This window comes from Marmota marmota, unplaced genomic scaffold (genome assembly GCF_001458135.2).
Source record: "Marmota marmota marmota unplaced genomic scaffold, marMar, whole genome shotgun sequence".
Classification (NCBI taxonomy): Eukaryota; Metazoa; Chordata; class Mammalia; order Rodentia; family Sciuridae; genus Marmota; species Marmota marmota.
Genome location: NW_026000223.1, coordinates 8,644,357 through 8,667,001, shown reverse-complemented (window position 1 = coordinate 8,667,001; position 22,645 = coordinate 8,644,357). Strand labels below are relative to the sequence as shown.

Sequence of the window (22,645 nt, the reverse complement as noted above, 5' to 3'; positions counted from 1 at the left end):
ATATATATATATATATATATATATATATATATATATATATATATATATATATATATATATTCAAATAAATAATGGCAGAGAATGTTCTAGTCCTGGCAGACCTATATCAAGGAAGATTACAAGACACTAAATAATATAGATCCAAAGTAATCTACATCAAGGCACACCAAAATCACAATGTATAAAGTTAAAAACAAAGGGACAATATTGAGAGAAGCAAGGGGAAAGTAAATTAAGTTATATAAAAGGGAACCTCTTTCAGAGTATTAGCCAAGTTTCAGCAGAATTTTCATAGGTCAAAATGTACTGGGATGATATGTTCAAAATACTGAAAGAAAAAAGAAAGTGCCAAACAAAAATTTTACACCCAGTAATCCTGCTTCTCAAAAAATTAAGGGGCTCTAAGGAATTTTCCCAACAAAATGCTTAGTTTGAGAGTTTATCACCATGAGAACTGACTTACAAAAAAATCCTAAAGGGAGTTCCTCTGGAGGAAGAGGAAGCTAATTCGTAAGATTAAAGCAAAATTCACTGGTGCAATGAGTACAAAGAGAACAATGACAAATTGACAACACTTTGATACGACAATGATGATAGATCTGAAGATTACTGTCATTGAACTAAAAAATTCAATTGGGCATTCAATATATAAATCAATTATATCTGTAGTATAAATTAGTATGAAGGTTAAAAGGCAAATCTATTATAAGTAACCAAAGTTGCAATAATAGGTTAAGGATAAAAATTTTTAAATATACAAATTATGGCATCAAAAACACATACAAAAAAGTGGAAGATGGCAAAGTAAAAGTGAGAATTTGTATATGCAAAGTTGTTATAAGTTTAAAATAGCCCTGTATAGATACAGAGTATTTTATGTAAGCCTCAGAGAAACCTGAACAAAGCTTGTAACAAAGCAGAAGTCTATAACACATATAAAAAATTGAAATGGCAATGAGATATCACCCTATAACTTTTAAATGAGTTATTATCAAAAAGACAAAGGATAAGTATTGACACAGACAGGAAGAAAAGGGAACCCTCATACACATTGTAAATTAACAGAACAATTAAGGAAAACATTATGGAGATTCTTCACACACACACGCATACAAAAATAGACATGCCATATGAATTAGCAATTCCACTTCAGGGTATATATATCCAAAAGAAATGGAATCATATGCCAAAGAGATATCCCCATGTTGATATTTACTACAGCATCATTCACCATAGCCATGATATGGAAATAATGTAAGTATTCTCAATGGATCAGTGGATAAAGAAAATGTGAGATGTATACATAATGGAATACTACTCACCTTAAAAACGAAGAAAACACATCATGTGTGGCAACATGAATGAATTTGGAGGAATTATTTTACATAAAATAAGACAGGTACAAAAAGACAAAAACCTTTCCATCTCATTTTTATGTGAAATCTAAAAAAGTTGTACTCATAAGAAGCACAGAGTATAATAGTTTCTAGAAATTGAGTTACGAGTGGGAGGTGGGAGGGTAGTTGGGGAGATGTCCTTCAAAGGATACAAACTTTCTGTTCAATAAGATTACCTGTCATTCCAGTGTGGCTAAACTGAGCGTGAAATTTATTTTTTCTGTTTATGTTGTTCTTCTCTTATTCCTTTTGCAGGCAGGTGAAAGTTACTTGGGACCCCAGATTCTAGTCTCTTACTAGTAACAAAGCTTGGTGATCCTGGCAGACCTAATGCTCTCCAATAGGGTCATTTGTATACTACACTCCCAGGGGCTTAACCCTTAGTTATTCAGCCCTGGATGAAGGTAACAAGTAAGGATGGTACATGTAGCTGCAACACAGCTTTGGAAAGCTTCTTTCTTTCCCTTTGAGCCAGAGTCAACTGAACTTGTCACTTTTGATAAAACAGAAAAATGAATTTTAGGAATATATGGGCCCCATATTTGACCCCCTAGTAAATTCTTGCCAGCACTAGATGTTGGCCCTCCTTCCTTTTTTTTTTTAATTGTTTGAGGCTTTTATGTCCCTTCTTTTGAGCCCATCTTCAGTTCTTCTGGAGCCAGCTGTCAGACACAGTCCATTGGATTTTGTTTGTGATTATGGTACCAGCTTCCAGGGAGGTGAAAGGAGGGGTCTGGTTCAACTATGGTGGGTTTGGAGATCTCTGTTGTGCTTTGAATGTAAAAGGGAAGCATTGGTTCTTTCTCAGTGTACCCTAGAAATTTTTTGTATAAATCTGTGACTTAGAAAAAGATGATTTTTATCTTTGTGGTATAGCATAGACTATATAACTGAAAGTACACTCTAATTTAATGTGAGTGTTTTATGTGTTTTTAAAAGAGCCACCAGAAGCTCAGGAGGCTGAAGCAGGAGGATCACAAATACAAAGCCAGACTCAATAACTTATCAAGGCCTTGAGCAACTTAGCAAGACCCTGTCTCAAAATTTTAGAAAAAGGGGGCTTGGGATGTGACTTAGTGGTTCAGTGCCTCTAGGTTCAATCCCTGGTATAAAAAAAAAAGTAAGAGACAAATGCTCTCTCTGGTTCACTCTGAATGACCCTAAGAGACTAGAGTCTCAACAAATTGTCAAGATGAATAGCCTATTATGTTTTGCAGCCTCATAAGATTCCATAAAAAAAATCTTATCCCATTTGTGAGTTGAAAGAAACACCTGGTCTAGGAGATGAACATAAGGGCATGGTTACCCTATATCTTGAGCTACCCATGCATCTTGATGTTTACAGCCCACTGATGATACACTGGGAAGGAATCCCTAGAAGAAGTACATTTATTGGTCCAAAACACTTCCCAAACTACTAACCCTTGTTCCAGTCATCAGACAATACTCTAACAAAAATTGGGCAATGTTTAATTAATATTTGCCTATGTAAACTGCCCCCAAAATTCCTAGAAAGAACTTGAGGCTATCCATGGTCACTTTATTTTTCTGTTCTTTTGAGTTCATGGGGTTTTTTCCTGGTGAAATCACTTTTGGGTTCTGCATGCCTACATTGTATATTTTTGTTGTTGTTTGTTTGTTTGTTTGTTTGATTGGAGGCTTTTAGCTCTCCATCTTATTGTTGTCGGGCATGGTGGAGCACACCTATAATCCCAGCAACTCAAGAAGCAGAGGCAGGTGGATTATGAGTTCAAAGCCAACCTCAGCAAAGGCAAGGTGCTAGGTGCTAAGCAACTCCGTGAGACCCTGTCTCTAAATAAATTACAAAATAGGGCTGGGGATGTGGCTCAGTGGTTGAGTGCCTCTGAGTTCAATCCCTGGTACCTTAAATAAGTAAATAAATAAATAGAGATAGCCATTTATTAAATGATTGATATTTTAGACAATTCTGCTGGAAGTCACTGAAAAATTAACTTTCAGACTGGAAATTCAAGATTTATATAAAGACTTTCATATATAGCCATATAATAAGTAGCCTCAACTTGTGTTAGCTTGCCATAAATATAATTTTTATTTAACTCTCTAGTTATAAACCTGGTAAACTTGGTATATTTCTATTTCTTTGACTTATGACTAGAATTTTGCATAAGTAAATTCCTGACACATTGGTTAATGTAAATTTATTAGAAAGGTACAACAAAGCTATATTCATAACAGTTAACATACTTTCTTTGCCTGGATTTCTAGTCAATCAAGATTGTTACAGCAACTCTTTTTTCCCAACCTTGGAAAAGTCTATGTTTGGTATCTTAAATTTCACAGATAATGTAGAAATAACTATTGGAAATAAAGTAGATAAATATCACTGTGATAAATGTTTTAAGGGATAGAAGTAAAACATCTGAGTCATTTACAAATAAGTTAAAATATGGAACTATCATTTGCTAAGTATAAATTCAAGTACTTTGGTCGGTTAAAAATCTATAAAACAGTAATGTGTTTGGGTTTATAAAATGTGACTCATAAATTGATGGCATTAAAATATTTGTTATGTACTATCAAGAGACATTTAATCTTTAAAGGAGGAAAATACAGGCTGACCTCAATTGGTAAAGAGAAGGTACTCAAGAAAATTTAGCACTCTTTCCTGATAAACAAACTAGAGAGAGAAGAAAATTACTTAAATGGAATAAAAATTGTATATGAAAATCCAACAGTAAATATTGTAGTTGATAATAAAAAAAATAAGGTCTCTTAAGATCAGGAACAAGATAAAGATGCCTGCTTTCATCACATCTATTCAACATAATACTAGAAGTTCTAACTAATACAATTAGGGATAAAAAAAATGGCATAGAAATTGGAAAGCAAGAAGTAAAACCATCATTGTTTACACATGATATGATGTTATATGTAGAACACTCTAAGGAAAACACCAAAAAATGCTATTAGAATAAATGCATTCAGCAAAGTATCAAGATAAAAAAAACCAACAAAAAATTTAGTTGCATTTTTATACACTAACAATGAACAATCTGAAAAGATAGCTACTCATATAATTCAATCTATGACAACACCAAAAAAGAAAAAAAAATACTTAGGAATTAACCAATGAAGTGAAAAACTGGGACTATGAAAACAACAAAACATTAGTGAAAGAAACTAAAGACATAAATATATGGAATCACATTTCACATTCTTGGTTTCAAAAAAATATTGTTAAAATGTGTATACTATTCAAAGTAATCTACAGATCCAATGCAATTCTCATCAAAATTCCAATAATATACTTTACAGAAACAGAAAAATCAGAACTTAAATTCATATAGAGACTCAAGGGACCCAAGAGCAAAACAGTCTTGGAAAAAGAAAAATTGTAAAGATCTCATGCTTTATGATTTCAAAACTTACTACAAAACTACAGTGATGATAATAATGTGGTACAGGCCCAATGACAGAAATATTACAAATGGACTATAATAGGTCAAATAAGATATCCATCTCAATAAGATATACAAATGGCCAATGAGTACATGAAAAGATGTTTCATATCACTAATCATTATAGAAATATAAATAAAAGCTACAATGAGATAGCACTTCATATCCATTAAGATGTGTGCTATCAAAACAAGAAAATAAAAGGAAGAAAAAAACAGAAAATAAAAAGTATTGATGATAACATAGAGAAAATGGAAGTCTTGTGAAATTTTGGCAGAAACATATAATGATAGTCATTATGGAAAACATTATGGTAGTTCATATATATATATATATATATATATATATATATATATACACACACACACACATACATACTTATATATATATATATTTTTTTTTACTATATTCAGTAATCCCATTTCTGGGTATATACTAAAACTAATTGAAATTGGGGTCTTGTCTTAAAAGAGATATTTTTATCCTTGCATTCATAGTGACATTATTTACAATGGCTAAACTGGGTGAGCCTCCAAATATCCATTGGCTGATGAATGGATAAAGAAAAAGTGACATATACTTACAATAGAATAATATTCAGCCTTAAAAAGAATGAAAGGAAATACTGACTTATGGTTCAGTATAGATCACAGAACTTTATGCTAAATGCAACAAATCAGAAAGAAAAATACTGAAGGATTCCCTCCATGTGAGGTACCTGCAGAGTCGCACTCATAAAGAAAGAACTCAGAATGGACCTGGGGGAAGGAGTGAATGGGAGAGCTATTGTTCTGTTCAACTAGTAAAGTTTTACAAGAGAAAAGGGGTCATGGAAACACATGGTAGTAATGGTTGTTCAACATTATGCAGATATTTAATACCACTAAATTATATACTTCAAAATGTTTAAAGTGGGAGTCTTTATTATGTGTAATCTACCACAATAAAAATAATTGGGGAAATACGTATGGTTAGTATACTATCAAAATGAGTGTAACCATAAAAATAACTATTTTAAAATAACTTGAATTTTTGTAGTTCTAATTACCATGTCAGGACCACACATGGTGCCATCTTCTACAAAGGTTTCATCTCTGTCTTCAGGAGTTTTGTAAGTGGTCAACGTATCATGAGCTGGTTTCCGACCAGCAGGATATGTAGATACACACATTTGATCTCGTACATGTGAGTAAATTACAGAAAAATTTGCTCTTGAAATTATCTCCTTATGTGGCCATGTACAAACTAATTTTCCACATAGCATATGACTAGAAAAATAAGGGAAAAATATCATTATTGAAATAACATAGGTAACTCAGAAAAATAAGTTAATAACATATGTTCTCTGTTGTTAGAAAATAAGTAGCTGTGGCCTTCCCTATTTCTTCTAAATTGTTGACTTTCTGTCTTGGTTCCCTACCAAATGTGAAATTATAGCTTATTTTTAATTAACTTAGCATATAGCTAAGTTAAGAAGAATGTTTTATTAATGTAATCCTAGGTCTTCAGCATTTTTTTCTAAATAATATTCTAAAAAATTACCAATGACTTACAATATGGCTCTTTTTGTTTTATGAGGCAATTTAGCAAGAGAAAAATGATTGTTACAGTCTGACAGCCCTTTTCTGCCTTATACTAACTTCTTAAATTTGAACAAGTGATCATTTCAATTTTTCAAACAAAAAAATGGGATGAGTAATTTTAATACACACATTTGAGATGTATAACTATATAATTTATGTCATAAATATATTATATATATGTAAACTGCCTAATAATATCTATCCCCTTGCAATAATAGAGGTTTTTTATGATTACTTTTATATTATAGGTTCTAAACACATGTTATTATAGGCAGTAAATAATATTGTTTAGCTCAGATAAAGAAACCCAGGCAAAATATGCCATTGTGTTTTGTACAGAAAAGTTTCTATAATTTTAGCAACCTATCACCTACATTCCAAGCATAATTGTAATTTTGTAAATACATACGGAAAACGACAAATGTCCGCGCCACAGTTTCCAAATCTATCAATTCTGGAATTTATTTCCTCATAACAAGCAAATGAACCACCTCTAGAATCTAAAAACAACAACAATAACAACTTAGGTAAATTAGAATTCAGAATTTGGATTATATAATAGAAATAATGTATCTGCTCTGGAAATCATTATTTGATTCTGAAAGAGATGAATAGTTCCCCAGCATTAAAAGGTTGATGATGTGAAAACTAGATTAAAAAGAGAGCTTCTAATTTTAAGTTTGGTGGACTTTGTTCTATATTAAACAGAAAGTAAACAGAAAAATTATTAGAAAGGTTCTATAGTTTTAGGAAAATAAGCAATGATGGTCCTATTTCTCCTAAAATGATTATTTTGTGTCTTAGTTCCCTGCCTATTGTAAAGATACACTTTACCGTATTAATAGAGGAATACTATCTAGAGTGTAATACTGATAACCAATTCAAAGATCATTAACTCTCTTTAACCCATACTACAGCCCCCATCCCTATTCCCTGGTATCCTAATAATCACCATATAAGAGTTATTGAATTTTAAAACTAAAAAGGACATCAATATTCATCCACTTCAGCTTTTTGATATATTTAATTATGTCTAGTTTTTAAATTGTGAAAAATTCAATTTACAATAGGTGCTCATCACTCTGACATGGTAAATTAGGAGTAACTGGAGATTGGAACATTTTAGGACAGACCCTTGATGACCATAGCTGCATCAGAAGTTACCAGGGTGCATAGTGGAGGGACAGAAAATGTCAAAGGACAATGACAATAGGAACTCCAGTAACCTACTGTGGGAATTCTCTTAGAAGAGATTCGGAGGAAAAGATGCATTTGTAACCCAGTAGGCCTAAGTCAACATTAATGACTGTTGTTTTGTTGTTGTTGTTTGCTTGTTTAGTTCTTTTGTATTGTTTTTGGTTTTGGTTTTCCTTTCCTTTGGTAGTTCAAAGATCCTTGAACAAAATGTACTTATTTAATGGCAGTTGTTAATTCCTTTATGTTTATAACTCACAATACTTTTTCACCATACTTCATTCCCAGAGCAGGTCTGTGATGAAGCTTAGCAGACACTTGTGTTTCTGCCTATGGGTGAGGAAGTCCATTAGAATGGTGTTCACATACAAGAACAACAGACTTTGACTGAGTTCCCCTAAAAAGTCCTCAGAAGACTCAGAAGAGTCTCTCTCTCTCTCTCTCTCTCTCTCTCTCTCTCTCTCTCTCTCTCAATTAACACTTCATGTTAAAACCTCCCTTCCATGTTCGATAGTCTGAGGTTAATTGCTTCTGGGATAGTAATTGTATGTGCTGAGGAAAATAATCCTAAGACTGAGATGCCATTTCACAAAACTTAAGGACCCTTTCTGCAGAAGATCTTTGTGTTAATGTTAGGTGGAAACTATCAGAAATTTAAGCCATGGTCTAGAAATGAGAGCCATACAAAAGTATATTCCAAAGACACAAAGAGATGTAAAAAGTTTGCTCTTGATATATGAATTTTATTGTATTATTATTATTATCATTATCATCATCATCATTTTATTATTTACTGCCCAAGGCAGTTAATCTATTAATTCCTTGGATTTATAAAAATCTTTGAAGGCTGCTAGGTAGGAAACTAAAATAAAAGGAGCACTGTCCTCTCCTTCTTTTTTTAAATCCCAAATATAAGATTTCTGAAACTAGGAAATTATAAGAAAGAGTAAATTGGGATAAAAATCCACAAATCTGGGAGATTCCAATATTGTAGGTAAACATGTTTAAAGGGACTTGGAAAGTTAACAAATTAGGAACACTAACTTAGGTTACTATGGATGACAACTGGCCCTAAGCATAGACACCAGATCAAAGAATTTCCATTATCTAACAATCAAGGTATTTTAGGAATAAATTGCTTTTCATTTTTTCTACATTTGCTTATAGATATCGCAAGCAAAAACATTTTTGAAAGAATTAACGTCTGATGAGGTTAACACAAATATATACTAGGCAGGACTTTCAGTCATTAACAAATTATTTTTACCTTTTTATAGTATAAAATTGATTTTGGAATAATAATATTTAAGGAACTGAGAAAATATTAAGTTCATTACCACTTCCGATTAAATTTTGACACTGTTTGTCCAAACCGACATATTCCATCAAAGCAGTAGCCTCTACCCGAATCACACTCTTGTCCGTTGCGAGAAAAAGTGTTGTCCACACAGTATGCATTTTTCCCATCACAAAATTCTTTGAAATCACAGAAAGAATCAAATGATTTCCTACAAAGTATATTAGCTGGTTTTATCTAGGAGAGGAAAGAATCATAAGAATAGTATCAATGATACTTAATTTTCTTTCTCTTTAGGTTCTAAATTCCCATTCAATATTTTTCCTAAATTGTCAAAAGCAATTTTAAAAATGGAAATTGCAAGCCTGAGTGGTGGTACATGCTGGTAATCCCAGAGGCTTGGAAGGCTAAGGCAGGAAGACTGCAAGTTCAAAGCCAGCCTCAGCAACTTAGAAAGGCCCTATCAAGGGCTGGGGATGCTGCACAGTGATTAAACCTCCCCTGGGTTCAATAACCACCACCCCCCACCGCAAAGTAAAAAGAAAAGAAAATCTCTTGTTATCTACTAAAGCATCACATAGATATTAACGAATTTCTTGTGCACATAAACAGTGGATAATGTTTCTAAGAGATGTTAGAATCTCAAAGATAAGCAGGCTGCTAAAATAGGAAGGAGCTAAAAAAGTAATACAAAAATTCCTTGTAAGCCATTATGGCTATGGGCAGCTTCTGAAGTCCCTGTATTATCAATCTTAAGAAACCAGAAAATATTTATGAAATGGTAATACACATCATAAATATTTTGAAAAAATATTGATTTTAAAATAAGATAGTTTGAGGATACACAACACAAAGTTTATTTCATATATCATGTTGTTAACAACTAAGAAAATAATTTCTGCAGTTAGTATTCAGTGCTTATGATTTAGCTGATCTATTTCAGGGCTGCCTTCTGCATGCTTGATTGGGCAAAGAAACATTTAATCATCAACTCTGGAAACTGTCTTCTCATCAATATAAGCCCCAATTCCTCATCATTATCTTATTCAAAGTAAGTTTTCTAGTTTTCAAAGGTCCCAGAGGCCAGCTGATATAATATTCATCTCCCCAAAATAGGTTTCTCAGTACTTTTTCTTGAGCATTGAAAATTATTTGTAGCAAATATCACTGAAATTCTCCAAGTGATAGACAACAATAGAAAACATAGTATCTACTTGTGTCACCCAAACTTACAGAATTAACATTCAACTCAAAACCAATGAAAAAAATTTAAAATGAATAAAAGTATAATAAGAAAGTATCAACACTATTTTCTCACAACTTGCTTCCTTTTACAAATTTGTATTAATGAAAATTTTACTTTTATTCTAACATATTTTTCATACCTATGAATACTCAGTTTCTTAAATGCTGTCTGAACCAAGCTGAAATTTCCTACTACCTCCATGATTAATGAGAAAAAAAAAAAAAAACATGTGTGTTGGATTTCTTTCCTTGACTCTCTTGATCAATTTGCTGTTGCCGGAAAATTTTAAATACTATTTTTGTTTATGACATTTTTCCTTCTAATTGTGGGGGTGGGGAGGGGGGTAAACATTTTATTCTTACCAAGACTCTCACTTTGTACATGTTTTGTCTATTGTACATGTTTTGTCTAAATGCATGGTCAAAGTTTTGTCTCCGTCTGTAACTGGACCAGGAATGAGCAAATTCATTTATAACCTCTGATTGCCCCCACTACCATCTTGATTACATATTAATGAAACTACCATTATCTGTCAAAAAAATCATAAGTTGAACTATGTACCTTTTCACAACTGGATCTAGGGACCAATGTGAAATGTGTTTATTACCAAGTCTCGAAACATATTTTTTTAAATGTATACTTGGGCACAGGAAAATGGACTTTATTCAGTCAAAAATAATTCTACTTGGTGTAGCAATGACAAAGAAATTGATAATCAATAAAACACTTGCCTATGATAGATAAAATAGAAACTAAATTTGTTTCAAGTCATATCTAATGTAAACAACTAACATTATGAGATGTTTAGTGATAGAAAAGTAGAACTGCATGTACTCATAATGAGATCTTATTTAAATCAAGGAAAATTTTTATGAATAAAGGTAATGAAATGAGTTAAAATTTTAAGAAACCAGGGATCCAAGATGGCAAGCTAGAGGGAATCTGCATTCCTTATCACTCTGTGACATAGTATTCAAGCCATGGGAATACTGTTTCTCTTCAAGTTATTAGAGAACCCCTGACCCCTGCAGGAATTCCAGTCACTGAGCTCACATAGATCATCCAGCTTCAGCACCCACATAGGATCCCCCAGGCTGTGCCCGAGCAGGACTCCCAGCCTCCAATCTGCACAGGACCCCCAGAAGCCACTCCCATGTAGGTCTCCCATCCACATGTGGACCCCCATCTACCAACATGGGACTCTCTAATCACCTCCATCTTGGGACACTACAACTGCTGCCATAGTTGCTCCACGAGGTAGCCTGGGGACATGGGACAGGGTCTGGAGACAGCAACCCACCACAGCACTGCACACCACTGAGCTGCATCTCTGAACACACTGACCAGTGACACCACCTTCCCCACCTTGACACCCCATCTCTGAAAGCAACCGCCTCCATCTTGGGAAACTTCTGTTGCCATCTTGGGTTATCCTCACTACCACCATCGCCATCTTTAGTTGGGGCAACTCAGAGCTTGGGACACCAGCTGGGGCCTAGAAGCAATATTAAGTTACCTATAGTCCCCCAACTCCTCCCTCCCCCATAGCCACTAACCCAGCACAGTGCTTGTGGCTAGTGGCCAGTCTGTAGCTTGCAAAGCCTGGTCCTGACCTGTCTGGTATAAAACTGCTCTCCATGACAGGTGTGCAGGCCCCATAATGCAGCCCACAAGTCCTCTGGAGAATTTCCTGATTGGGAAGTAGAAAGAGAGGGGGTAAGTGAGATATAGTATAGAGACTAAAATAGAGACTAGGAATTGTGAGGTCTACAGGAGATATATACGGAGATAAAGCTAGGCACCCACAACACATGAGTGGGCCCCAAAGAAGATCCTTGGGGTGCACTATTCCAATGGGGATTGGAAAGTGCTATACCCCACCTTTAGGAGTTTCACCTCCAATACCAACCCTCCCACCCTAATACCTTCACCATCCTGAGGGTGCAGATAACCAGCAAACAACAGACAACCCCACCTACTGGATAAAAAGGATAGCAGGAAAGAAGTCCAACAGAAACTGTCCTTTAATTTTCCTTTGAGGCTTTTTTTCTTTTCTCTGTCTTTCCCCACCCTCACATCCCCAACATTTGTGAAACCAAGTACTTTTAATGCACTAGGCTACTGAGGACTGGGATAGCTCAATAGCATATTACAGTTGTGTTGTACATACTTTTTTTATTTTTACATTTTTTATTTTTTTATTCTTATGTTTATTTGTTTTTTGTACTCTCTCTATTGTTTTCCCCATACTTATCTCCCCCAAAATCTCTTTCTCTATTTTCTCTTTTCTGGTGCTACTAGCCAACTTCTTTTGATTCTTCTTTCACACTTCCTAAGAACTTTATATCCTCAACTCCTTCCTCTTTAACATCTCATCCTATACGCCCCCCTGTTGAGAGCCACAGCCGAAGGGGCCCCAGCAAACTTCCAGCTGCCGGCTGATGATTGGCTCACAGCGGCCCCAGCAACACCTAGCTGATTGGCTCCTCTGTGGTGATGCTCATTGGGCTGTTTCCCTGCCCTTTCAGACCACGGAGCTGCTCATTGGGGGACTTTTTTGGCTCCACCCACGAGACCCAGCCAATGGGCCTCAAGAGCAGGAGGATTGTGGGAGGTGGAGAGAAGCTTGTGTGGGAGAGAGAGGCTTGTGGAAAGCCGGTGGTGGCAGTTGAGGCTCTGAGGGTTTTTCCTGAGAGGCTGTTTTGTTTGGCGTGTGTGGTTCTAAAAATAAAGTTAGTTTCTTTTGACAAGTGGCTCCTGATTGTGCCCAGCCAGACTGCGGCACCCCCCCACTTCTCTTTGTCCACCATTTTAGAAACTATTGACCCTTCTGCAAACCTGCTGTTTAATATTGTAGATAATATTTAAACTCACCATTTATGTCCATTATGACAAAACCATAAACATCTTAATAGGAGCAATTTGGTTTAAAGCTGTATATTGTTTGTAGTGGAATCTGTTAATATTTATCTCCACCTTAAAGGAGAGGTATTGGAAATCTGCAGGGACACTAAAAACCTATAGGGTAAAAACTATAATACCTTGGGTCCACACTGCTGGAAGGGAAGACAGAAGAACAACATAAAAAAACAAGGGAAGAAAGTGCCCCAAAACAAACCAAGACACTACGCTATTACAATCCATGGCCAGTCAGATAAGGAGTTCAGGATGTACAAAATTAAAATGTTCTGTGAATTCAAGGATAATATAAGAGATAAAATACAACCAACAAAATATCATTTTAATAAAGAGCTATATAAACAAATACAGGAAGCAAAAGATTACTTCAATAAAGAGATATTCTGAAAAAATAAACAGAAATTCTTGAAATGAAGGAAATAAGGAATCAAATTTAAAACTCAATAGAAAGCATCACCAACAGATTAGATCATGTAGAAGGCAAACTTTACAATGAAAACAAAATATATAATCTTGAAAATAAAGTTGACCACACAGTGAAGATGGTAAGAGAAACCATGAGCAGAACATCCAAAAATTATCAGATAACATGAAAAGATCAATTTTAAGAATTACTGGGATAGAGGAAGACATAGATTGCAAACCAAAGAGTGAACAATCTATTCAATGAAATAATATCAGAAATTTTCCAAACATAAAGAATGAAGTGGAAATCAAATACAAGAGTCTTACAGGACACAAAATGTACAAAAATCACAATAGATCTACATAAAGTCACATTATGATGAAAATGCCTATCATACAGAATATGGAGATAATTTTAAAAGCCACAAGAGATAGGAATCAGATTACATATAGGGGTAAACTAATTAGGATCTTTTCAGATTGCTCAACCCAGACCCTCAAATCTAGATGATCCGGGAAAAACATATACCAAGCTCTGAAAGAAAATGGATTCCAACCAAGAACCTTATATCCAGCAAAATTAAGCTTCAGATTTCATGATGAAATAAAAACCTTCCATGATAAACAAACATTAAAAGAATTTACAACTAGAAAGCCTGCACTACAGAATGTCCTTGGCAAAATATTCCATGAGAAGGAAATGAAAAACAACAATGAAAATCAGCAAAAGGAGGTATTACACTAAAGGAAAAACCAATCAAAGGAGAAATCAAGCCAAGTTAAAAACCAATAAACAAAATGACCATGAATACAAACCATTTCTCAATAATGACTCTGAATGTTAATGGCCTAAACTCATCAATAAAAAGACATAGACTGGCAAATTGGATTTAATAAAAAAAGACCCAACAATATGCTACTACAAGAGACTCATCTCATAGGAAAAGACATCCCCAGACTGAAGATGAATCACATGGACTATGGAAACAAACAGGGGTTTCCCTCCTCATATCAAACAAAGGAGACATCAAGATAAAGTTAATCAAAAGGAATAAAGAAGGCCATTTAATACTGCTTAAGGGAACCATATGCCAATAAGACATAACAATTACAAATATATCTGCCCCAAACAAATGAGCATCTATGTTTATCAAACAAACTCCTCTCAAGTTCAAGAGTCAAAATTCCTAGAAAAAGAACAAATCAACACCAAAATAGTAGAATACAGAAAATAATTAAAATCAAGGCTGAAATCAATAAAATTAAAACAAAAGAAACAACTGAAAAAAATGACAAAATTAAAAATTGGTTCTTTGAAAAAATAAATAAAATTGACAAACCCTTAGCCATGTTAGTGAAGGAGAGAGAAAACTTAAATTACTAAAATGCATAATAAAAAAAAGAAATATCACAACAGACACTACAGAAATACAAAACATAGTTAGAAACTCTTTGGAAAATTTGTACTCCAATAAAAAAGAAAATACCAAAGACATAGACAAATTTCTAGAGTCATATGATTTACCCAAACTGAATCAGGATGATATACACAAGTTAAACAGATCAATTTCAATCAATGAAAGAAGAAAACATCAAAAGCCTATCAACCAAGCAAAGCCCAGGTCCAGACAAATTCACAGCTGAGTTCTCCAAAAGCTTCAAAGAAGATATAATACCAATACTCCTCAAATTATTTCATGAAATAGAAAAAAAGTGAACACTTCCAGACTCATTCTATCAGGCCAATCTTACCCTAATTCCAAAACCTGACAAAGACATATTAAATAAAGAAAACTTCAGACCAACATCTCTGATGAACATAGATGCAAAAATTCTCAATAAAATTCTGGCAAATCAAATACAAAAACATATGAAAAAGATAGTGCACCATGATCAAGTGGGGTTCATCCCAAGGATGCAAGGTTGGTTCAACATACAGAAATCAATAAATGTAATTCATCACATCGCACAGACTTAAAGGTAAGAATCATATGATCATCTCAATAAATGCAGAAAAAGCATTCAACAAAATACAGCACACCTTCATGTTCAAAACACTAGAAAAACTAGGGCTAACAGGAACACATCTTAACATAGTAAAAGCTATCTATGATAAGCCCACGACCAATATCATTCTAAATGGAAAAAAATTGAAAGCATCACCTCTAAAAACTGGAACAAGACAGGGATGCCCTCTTTTACCACTCCTATTTAACACAGTTCTTGAAACTCTAGCCAGAGTAGTTAGACAGATGAAAGAAATTAAAGGGATACAGATAGGAAAAGAAGAACTCAATCTATCAGTATTGCCAATGATATGATTCTATACCTAGAGGATCCAAATAATTCCATCACAAAACTTCTAGAACTAACAAATGGATTCAGCAAAGTAGCAGGATATAAAATCAACACCCATAAATCAAAGGCATTTCTGTACATCAGTGAAAATCCTCTGAAAAAGAAACTAGAAAAACTACTCCATTTACAATAGCCTCAAAAATAAAATAAAATACTTGGGAATCAACAAAAGAGGTGAGAGACCTCTACAATGAAAACTACAGAATGCTAAAGAAGGAAATTAAACAAGACCTTAGAAGATGGAAAAAAATCTCCCCTATTCTTGGATAGGCAGAATTAATATTGTCAATATGACCATACTAACAAAAGCACTGTACAGATGTAATGCAATTCCAATCAAAATCCCAATGACATTCCTCACAGAAATAGCAAAAGCAATCATGAAATTCATTTTGAAAATCATCAAACCCAGAATAGCCAAAGCAATCCTTAGCAAGAAAACTGAAGTAGGTGGCATCACAATACCAGAACTTAAACTATACTATAGAGCAATAGTAACAAAAAGGTATGGTATTGGCACCAAAATAGACTTGTAGACCAATGATACAGAATAGAAGACACAGAGACAAACCCACATAAATACAGTTATAGTAGACAAAGTTGCCAAAAGCATATATTGGAGAAAAGATAGCCTCTTCAACAAATGGTGCTAGGAAAACTAAAACTATACATGCAGCAAAATGAAACTAAACCCCCATCTGTCACCATGCACAAAACTCAACTCAAAGTGAATCAAAGACCTAGGAATTAGACCAGAGACTCTGCATCTAGTAGAAGAAAGAGTAGGCCCACATCTTGATTATGTCAGATTAGGCTCCTACTTCCTTAACAAGAGTCCTAAAGAGAAATAAAATTAAAAAGATTCCTAAAGAAATAAAATCAAGAATCAATAAGTGGGATGGATTTAAACAGAAAAGCTTCTTCTCAAAAAAAGAAACAATCAGTGAGGTGAATAGAACACCTACAGAAGGGGAGCAAGTTTTTACCACATGCACATCAGATAAAGCAATATTCTCCAGGACATATAAGAACTCAAAAAACTTAACACACACACACACAAAACCCCAAACAACCCAATCAATAAATGGGCTAGGAAACTTAACAGATACTTCTCAGAAGACATACAATCGATCAACAAATATATGAAAAAATGTTCAACATCTCTAGCAATTAGAGAAATGCAAATCAAAACTACTTTAAGATTTCATCTCACTCCAGGCAGAATGGCTCAATCCACAATAGCTAAATTGTGGAACCTTAACCCAATTAGTAAATCAATCCTCTGATGGCATTAACTAATGCCTGGGTAGGATGTGGCGGAGGGGGAAGAGTCCCTGGGGATTGCCTTTGGGATATATATTTTGTATTTGGAGAGTAGTTCCCTCTCTCTCTGCTTTCTGATCACATGAGCTGCTTCGTTCTGGCCATATTCTTCCACCATGATATTCAGCTTCACCTGGAGCCCCTGGGGAATGCAGCCAGATGTCTGTGGTCTGAGAGCTGTGAAACAAACCATGAGCCCCAAAATAAACTTTTTTGCCTTAAAATTTTTCTGATCAGATAGTTTAATTAAAGCAGCAAAAAAGATGACTAAAATACCAGCTAAGTTGCTTGGGGCCTTGATAAATTGCAAGCCTGCTCTGAAATTGCAATCCTCCTGCCTGAGCCTCCCAAGCCACTGCACCCAGCTTATTTCTTTTACTGTAATAAATAACACTGGTTTATTATCAAGTATTCATACTTATATTCTTGAAATAAGCCCATATTTACCTTGTTAATATGCATTTTGGATTTCTACATATAGGTTCATGAGTGAGTTTGGATTCTAGTTTGATTTTTTTTCATAAAAATCATGCACTGATTAGGTTAAAGCTTCCATAACCTGATCATTTCCCCTGTAAACATTCTTACAGTGTTTCACACATGAGCTTTTAGAGACACCACATATCCCAACCATAGTACTGTACTAATTTAGATTCCCACCAGCAGGGTACAAAAAAAAAAAAAAAAAAACTCCTTTCCCCTACTTCCTCACCAGCATTAATTCTGACTTGAATTCTTGAGGATTACACTCTAAGCAGGGTGAGATGAATTCTCAGTGTTGTTTTGATTAGCATTTTCATGATGGCTAATGATGTTGAACATTTTTTTTCATACACTTGGCCATTTGCACTTCTTTAGAAAATGTCTATATTAGTTACTATGTCCATTCATTGATTGGGTGATTTGGGTTTGTTTGCTTGTTTGGGGGAGGGGTTGTGTTCATATGTTCTACGTATGAATCCTCTTTTGGAAGAGTAGCTTTCCTTTCATGCCTTTTTTTTCATGCTTGTTTTGCTCTACAGAAGTGTTTAATTTGAAACCAATACCTTCTATTGACTCTTGATATTATTTTCTGAACTTTAGGAATTCTGTTCAGGAAATCCTTGTCTGCACCTATATGTTAGAGAGTTTCCCCTATGTTTTCTTTTAGGACTTGCAAAGTTTCTCATCAAATTCCTAGGTCTCTGACCCATTTTGAGTTCACTTTTTTGCAGGATGAGAGGGATCTCCTTTCATTTTTTTTTACATAGGGTAATGTGTTTTCCCAGGATCATTTTTTACGTAAATTTTCAAAGGACACACACAAAACACATACACTCTCAGCACTTATGAATAAAATCCACAATTTCCCAAATTTTAGAAGAAGTCAATGGTTTCCTTATACATTGAAACTGGGTCACATTTTGTAGTTGAGTTAAAAAACAAAATGAAACAAACAAACATATATATTATATTTCATGAACCACCACACACATTTTTAGTTATTATTCCCCTAAAGAATAATATATTTAAAATAATATATTAATATATTATTAATTATTATTATTGTTATTAATATATAATAATATATTAAAATATATTTCCTTTTAAATCACTACTCCCTCTCAATTTCCAATTCATTTTCCTTTTAACCCAGTGTTAGGACAGGAGATTACCCTTGGTAGAATTGTTGATGCTGATGGAATTCACTCATTCATTCACTCATTATCTCAGTTTACTTTGTATTGTTATTACAGTATATAATTGACTGGATAATTAATAAGGAAAATATATTTGTTTTCTAGAAGGAGGCCAGAAAGTTTATGACTAAGGGACCTACTTGCTGCATCATCCCATGGTGGAATGTGGAAGGGAAAGAGGCAGGTGTGTGCATATGTGTTAATGAAAGAGAGGGAAGATGGAGAGGAGGAAGCTCAACTCAATTCTTTCATTAGGAACTCACTGCTGGGGTGTGGAACCCACTGATTATTAATGGAATCAATATATTTATGAGGTCAGAGCTGCCCAAACCTAATAACCACTTCAAGGTCCCACTTTGCAAAACTGCTGCATTAAGGATTAAGTTTTCAACCTATCATCTTTGGAGAACATATTTAAACCATAGCACATATTGATATTTTTTAGGGCCTACTAAATGCCAGTCTCTATTCTAGATATATGTCATATAAAGACACATTTCTAACTATTACATGTTAGAGAGGACATATAGTAGGTGTTATGCTAGGTGTTCTTTTTAAAGGTTATCTTTTCTCCAACATGTGTTTTTGGCACATTTGTCAAGGATGATTGTATCCATGTGTACTTGTCTCTGAATCTTCTATTCTGTTGGTCTACATGTCTTTTATGCCAGTTCCACGTGTTTTTTGTTACTATAGCTCTGTAGTGTAATTTTAAAAATGGTACTGTGATTCCTCCAGCATAGCTCTTCATGCTTGGAATCAATGTGGCTATTCTGATTGTTTTTTTTTTCTTCCATATTAATTTTAGGCTATTTTTTTTCTAGTTTTGTTCAGAATGTCATTGGTATATTGATAGAAATGTCATTGAATCTGTAGATTACTTTTAGTAAAATTGCCATGATAACAATGTTAACTTTGCCTATATGTGAACATGGAAGTTTTTTTTCATCTTCTAGTATCTTCATTTATTCATTTTTCATTGTTGTGTAATTTTCCTTGTAGAAGCCTTTTATATCTTTCATTACATTTATTCCTATGTTTATCATTTTTTCTTGGATAATTTTCCTGACTTCTTTTTCAGATTCATTATTGGTATATAGAAAAGCTGTATCCTTATTTTATATCCTACTACTTTACTGAATTTGTTTACCTGCTAGAATTCTTCTAGGTATAGGTTCACATCATCTGCAAACGGACAATTTGAGTTCATTTTTTTATAATTTCTGTCACTTTTGTTGCATTTCTAATCTCATTTAATTCTAAGAATTTTTAATATCTCCTCTAATCTATTTAATGACACATTCATCACTTAAAAATGTATTCCATGCATTTGTGTAGTTTTTGTGGTGACCTTGCTGTTGATTTCTAATTTCATTATATCATGATCTAATAAGATTCAAGGACACATTTCAACATCCTAATATTTGCTAAAACTTGCTTAATATGAACAATTTTTGACAAAGTTTCATGCAAGATGAAAAGAAAGTTTATTCAGCTGTTGTTGGATGAAATATTCTGTAGATGATTGTTAAGTCCATTTGATCTATAATATATTATGATTCTGTAGCATCTGTTATGCCTGAATGATCTATTAGTGATAGAGGTATTGAAATCACCCAGAATTATTTTATTAGCACCAATCTGAGGCTTTATGTCTAGTATGTTTATTTTATCTAATTAGGTTCAGCAATGTTTAGGGCATAATAACTTATTCTCATTGTACCTTCTTGTTGGATTTTCATCACTATGTACTGATCTTCTTTGTCTCTTCTAACAAATTTTGGCTTGAAGCCTACTTTGTTGAATATGGATGCACCTGTTTTCATTCAGTTCTATTTACATGGAATATCATTTTCCATTTTTTAACCTTTTAACCTATTAATGTCTTTGCCTATGAGGCAAACAGAGAACATACATCTTTTAGTGTATGTCTTTTAATTGAAGAATTTATACCATTTACTTTCAGTGTTATGATAGAGTGGTCATAATGATTTATTTCTGATGTTAGATTCAATTATATTTCTCATTTGCCTATCTACTTTTTTAATGAGACTGACCACTCCTTATTATTTCCTGATTTTCTAACCTCTCTATGTTCTTTTTCTCTTCTTCTGTGTGGAGGATGCCTTTAAATATCTTTTGCAAGTCTTGCTTAGCAGTCATTAATTCCTTTAGTTTCTGCTTATCTTAGAAGGTTTTTATTTCTTCTTTGATTCTTAAGGACAGCTTTGCTGAATGAAGCAATTTTGGTTAGCAGCTGTTTTTTTCAAGAATTGAAATTATACCCCAAGCCCTACTAAGATTCATATTGAAGCATGAAAGACCCAAATACACAAAGCAATCCTCAGGAAAAAAAAAATCAATGCTGGAAGTACAACAGATCCAACAGACACACATACCTGTGGAGTAAAATAGGGAACCCAGCCACCATGGAAATCCATGTGGAGGTTTTTCAAAAAATAAAAATAGAATTACCATATGATTCAACTATGATATCCAAGTCAACATTAGAAGATAAATCTGCATACCTATCTTTATTACAATATGATTCACAGTAGCCAAGGTATAGAATCAGGCTAGGAGATCATCAAAAGATGAATATAAGAAAACATGACAAGTATACACAAAAATTAAATATTATTATTTGAAATTAAATGTTTACAGCTGGAGAACATTATATTAAACAAAATAAAGGAGACACAGAAATACAAGTATTGCATATTTCCTCCTATACAATACTTTTTTAAAAAAGTGAATAAACCTGAAATAGATGAGAGACTACTAAAGAAGGTATAGAAGATCAGGGGGAAGTAGCAAAAGAGAAAAACAAGAGAGACTAGTAGAAAGGTTGGTTAGGATTAAAGCATGAAATATGCATGTATGAAAATGTTGCAGTTAATCACATTAATTTGAATAACTATACTATATGAGTTAATATTTATAATAAAGCAATTAAAAACAGATAAATAAAGAAGAAATGTAAAAATCATGTTTTCATCACTACCTATTTTTTTCTCTTTTCATTCTGATCTAATCCGTATATTTGGGTATGTCTTCTTTCTCTTCTATGTCAATAATTTAAGCCACAGCTATTCTAATATTCACTACATTATGTTGATATTATGTTTAATTTGCAAATGTACTTTGTAATCTTCATTTCATATACCTTTAATTTTATTTTATTCCATTCCCTTCTTCTGATGCTCTCTTAATAAGTTAAGGATTGCAATTTTTTAAGATCATTTTCCTGAACTAGCTTTTGAATTATATAATAATTTAATTTTAAAATCATATACTTTCTCTAATCTATGGATTTTGTTATTTACCTTATTCAGAATTTTTTTCTTAGAACCCAGTAAACTATGCTGGGTACATGTGGAAAATGATTTGGAACTTCTTTAAATAGTGTTAATAAAGCAGCAATGAATTATTGCAATAATACCTGAATGAATTGTAAAAGAAAATACTATTTTATCTGAAGACAGTGAAGTAAATTTGTCCAATAAAACACTAACTTTATAATCCTATGTAACTTTGATTTTTTAAAAAACATGACTATAAGATAATTGCTACGGGCATGGTGATTATAGAAAAAATTTAGAGGGTTCACAGGAAGATTCATAATGGCCTATAGAAATGGGAAGTCAAGTTGGGAGAGTAAAAACATCAGACATATGACAGTATAGGAAAGGAAAGATTACTAAATGGAATAAAGTATGCAATTGGGTCCAATTGTATTTGAATATAATACAGAAAAAGGCCAAATGTGGTATCAATGTTTTCTATCTCCTTAAAACACACATA

General features: G+C 33.6%; 1 protein-coding gene and 1 long non-coding RNA gene across 2 annotated transcripts in view; one reads left to right on the top strand and one right to left on the bottom strand.

Moving 5' to 3' along the window:
- Positions 1–11,203, top strand: part of LOC125613205 — an 11,900-nt gene extending 697 nt beyond the window's left edge. The window contains exons 2-3 of the long non-coding RNA XR_007343704.1: positions 7,905–7,911; positions 11,189–11,203. This is a non-coding gene — a long non-coding RNA (uncharacterized LOC125613205). The remainder of the gene's footprint in view (positions 1–7,904; positions 7,912–11,188) is intronic.
- Positions 1–22,645, bottom strand: part of LOC107155342 (disintegrin and metalloproteinase domain-containing protein 5-like) — a 104,459-nt gene that overhangs the window by 23,344 nt on the left and 58,470 nt on the right. The window contains 4 exon segments of the mRNA XM_048792725.1: positions 5,886–6,105; positions 6,830–6,920; positions 8,952–8,986; positions 8,988–9,148. Of these exon segments, the coding sequence (XP_048648682.1) occupies positions 5,886–6,105; positions 6,830–6,920; positions 8,952–8,986; positions 8,988–9,148 (507 nt within the window).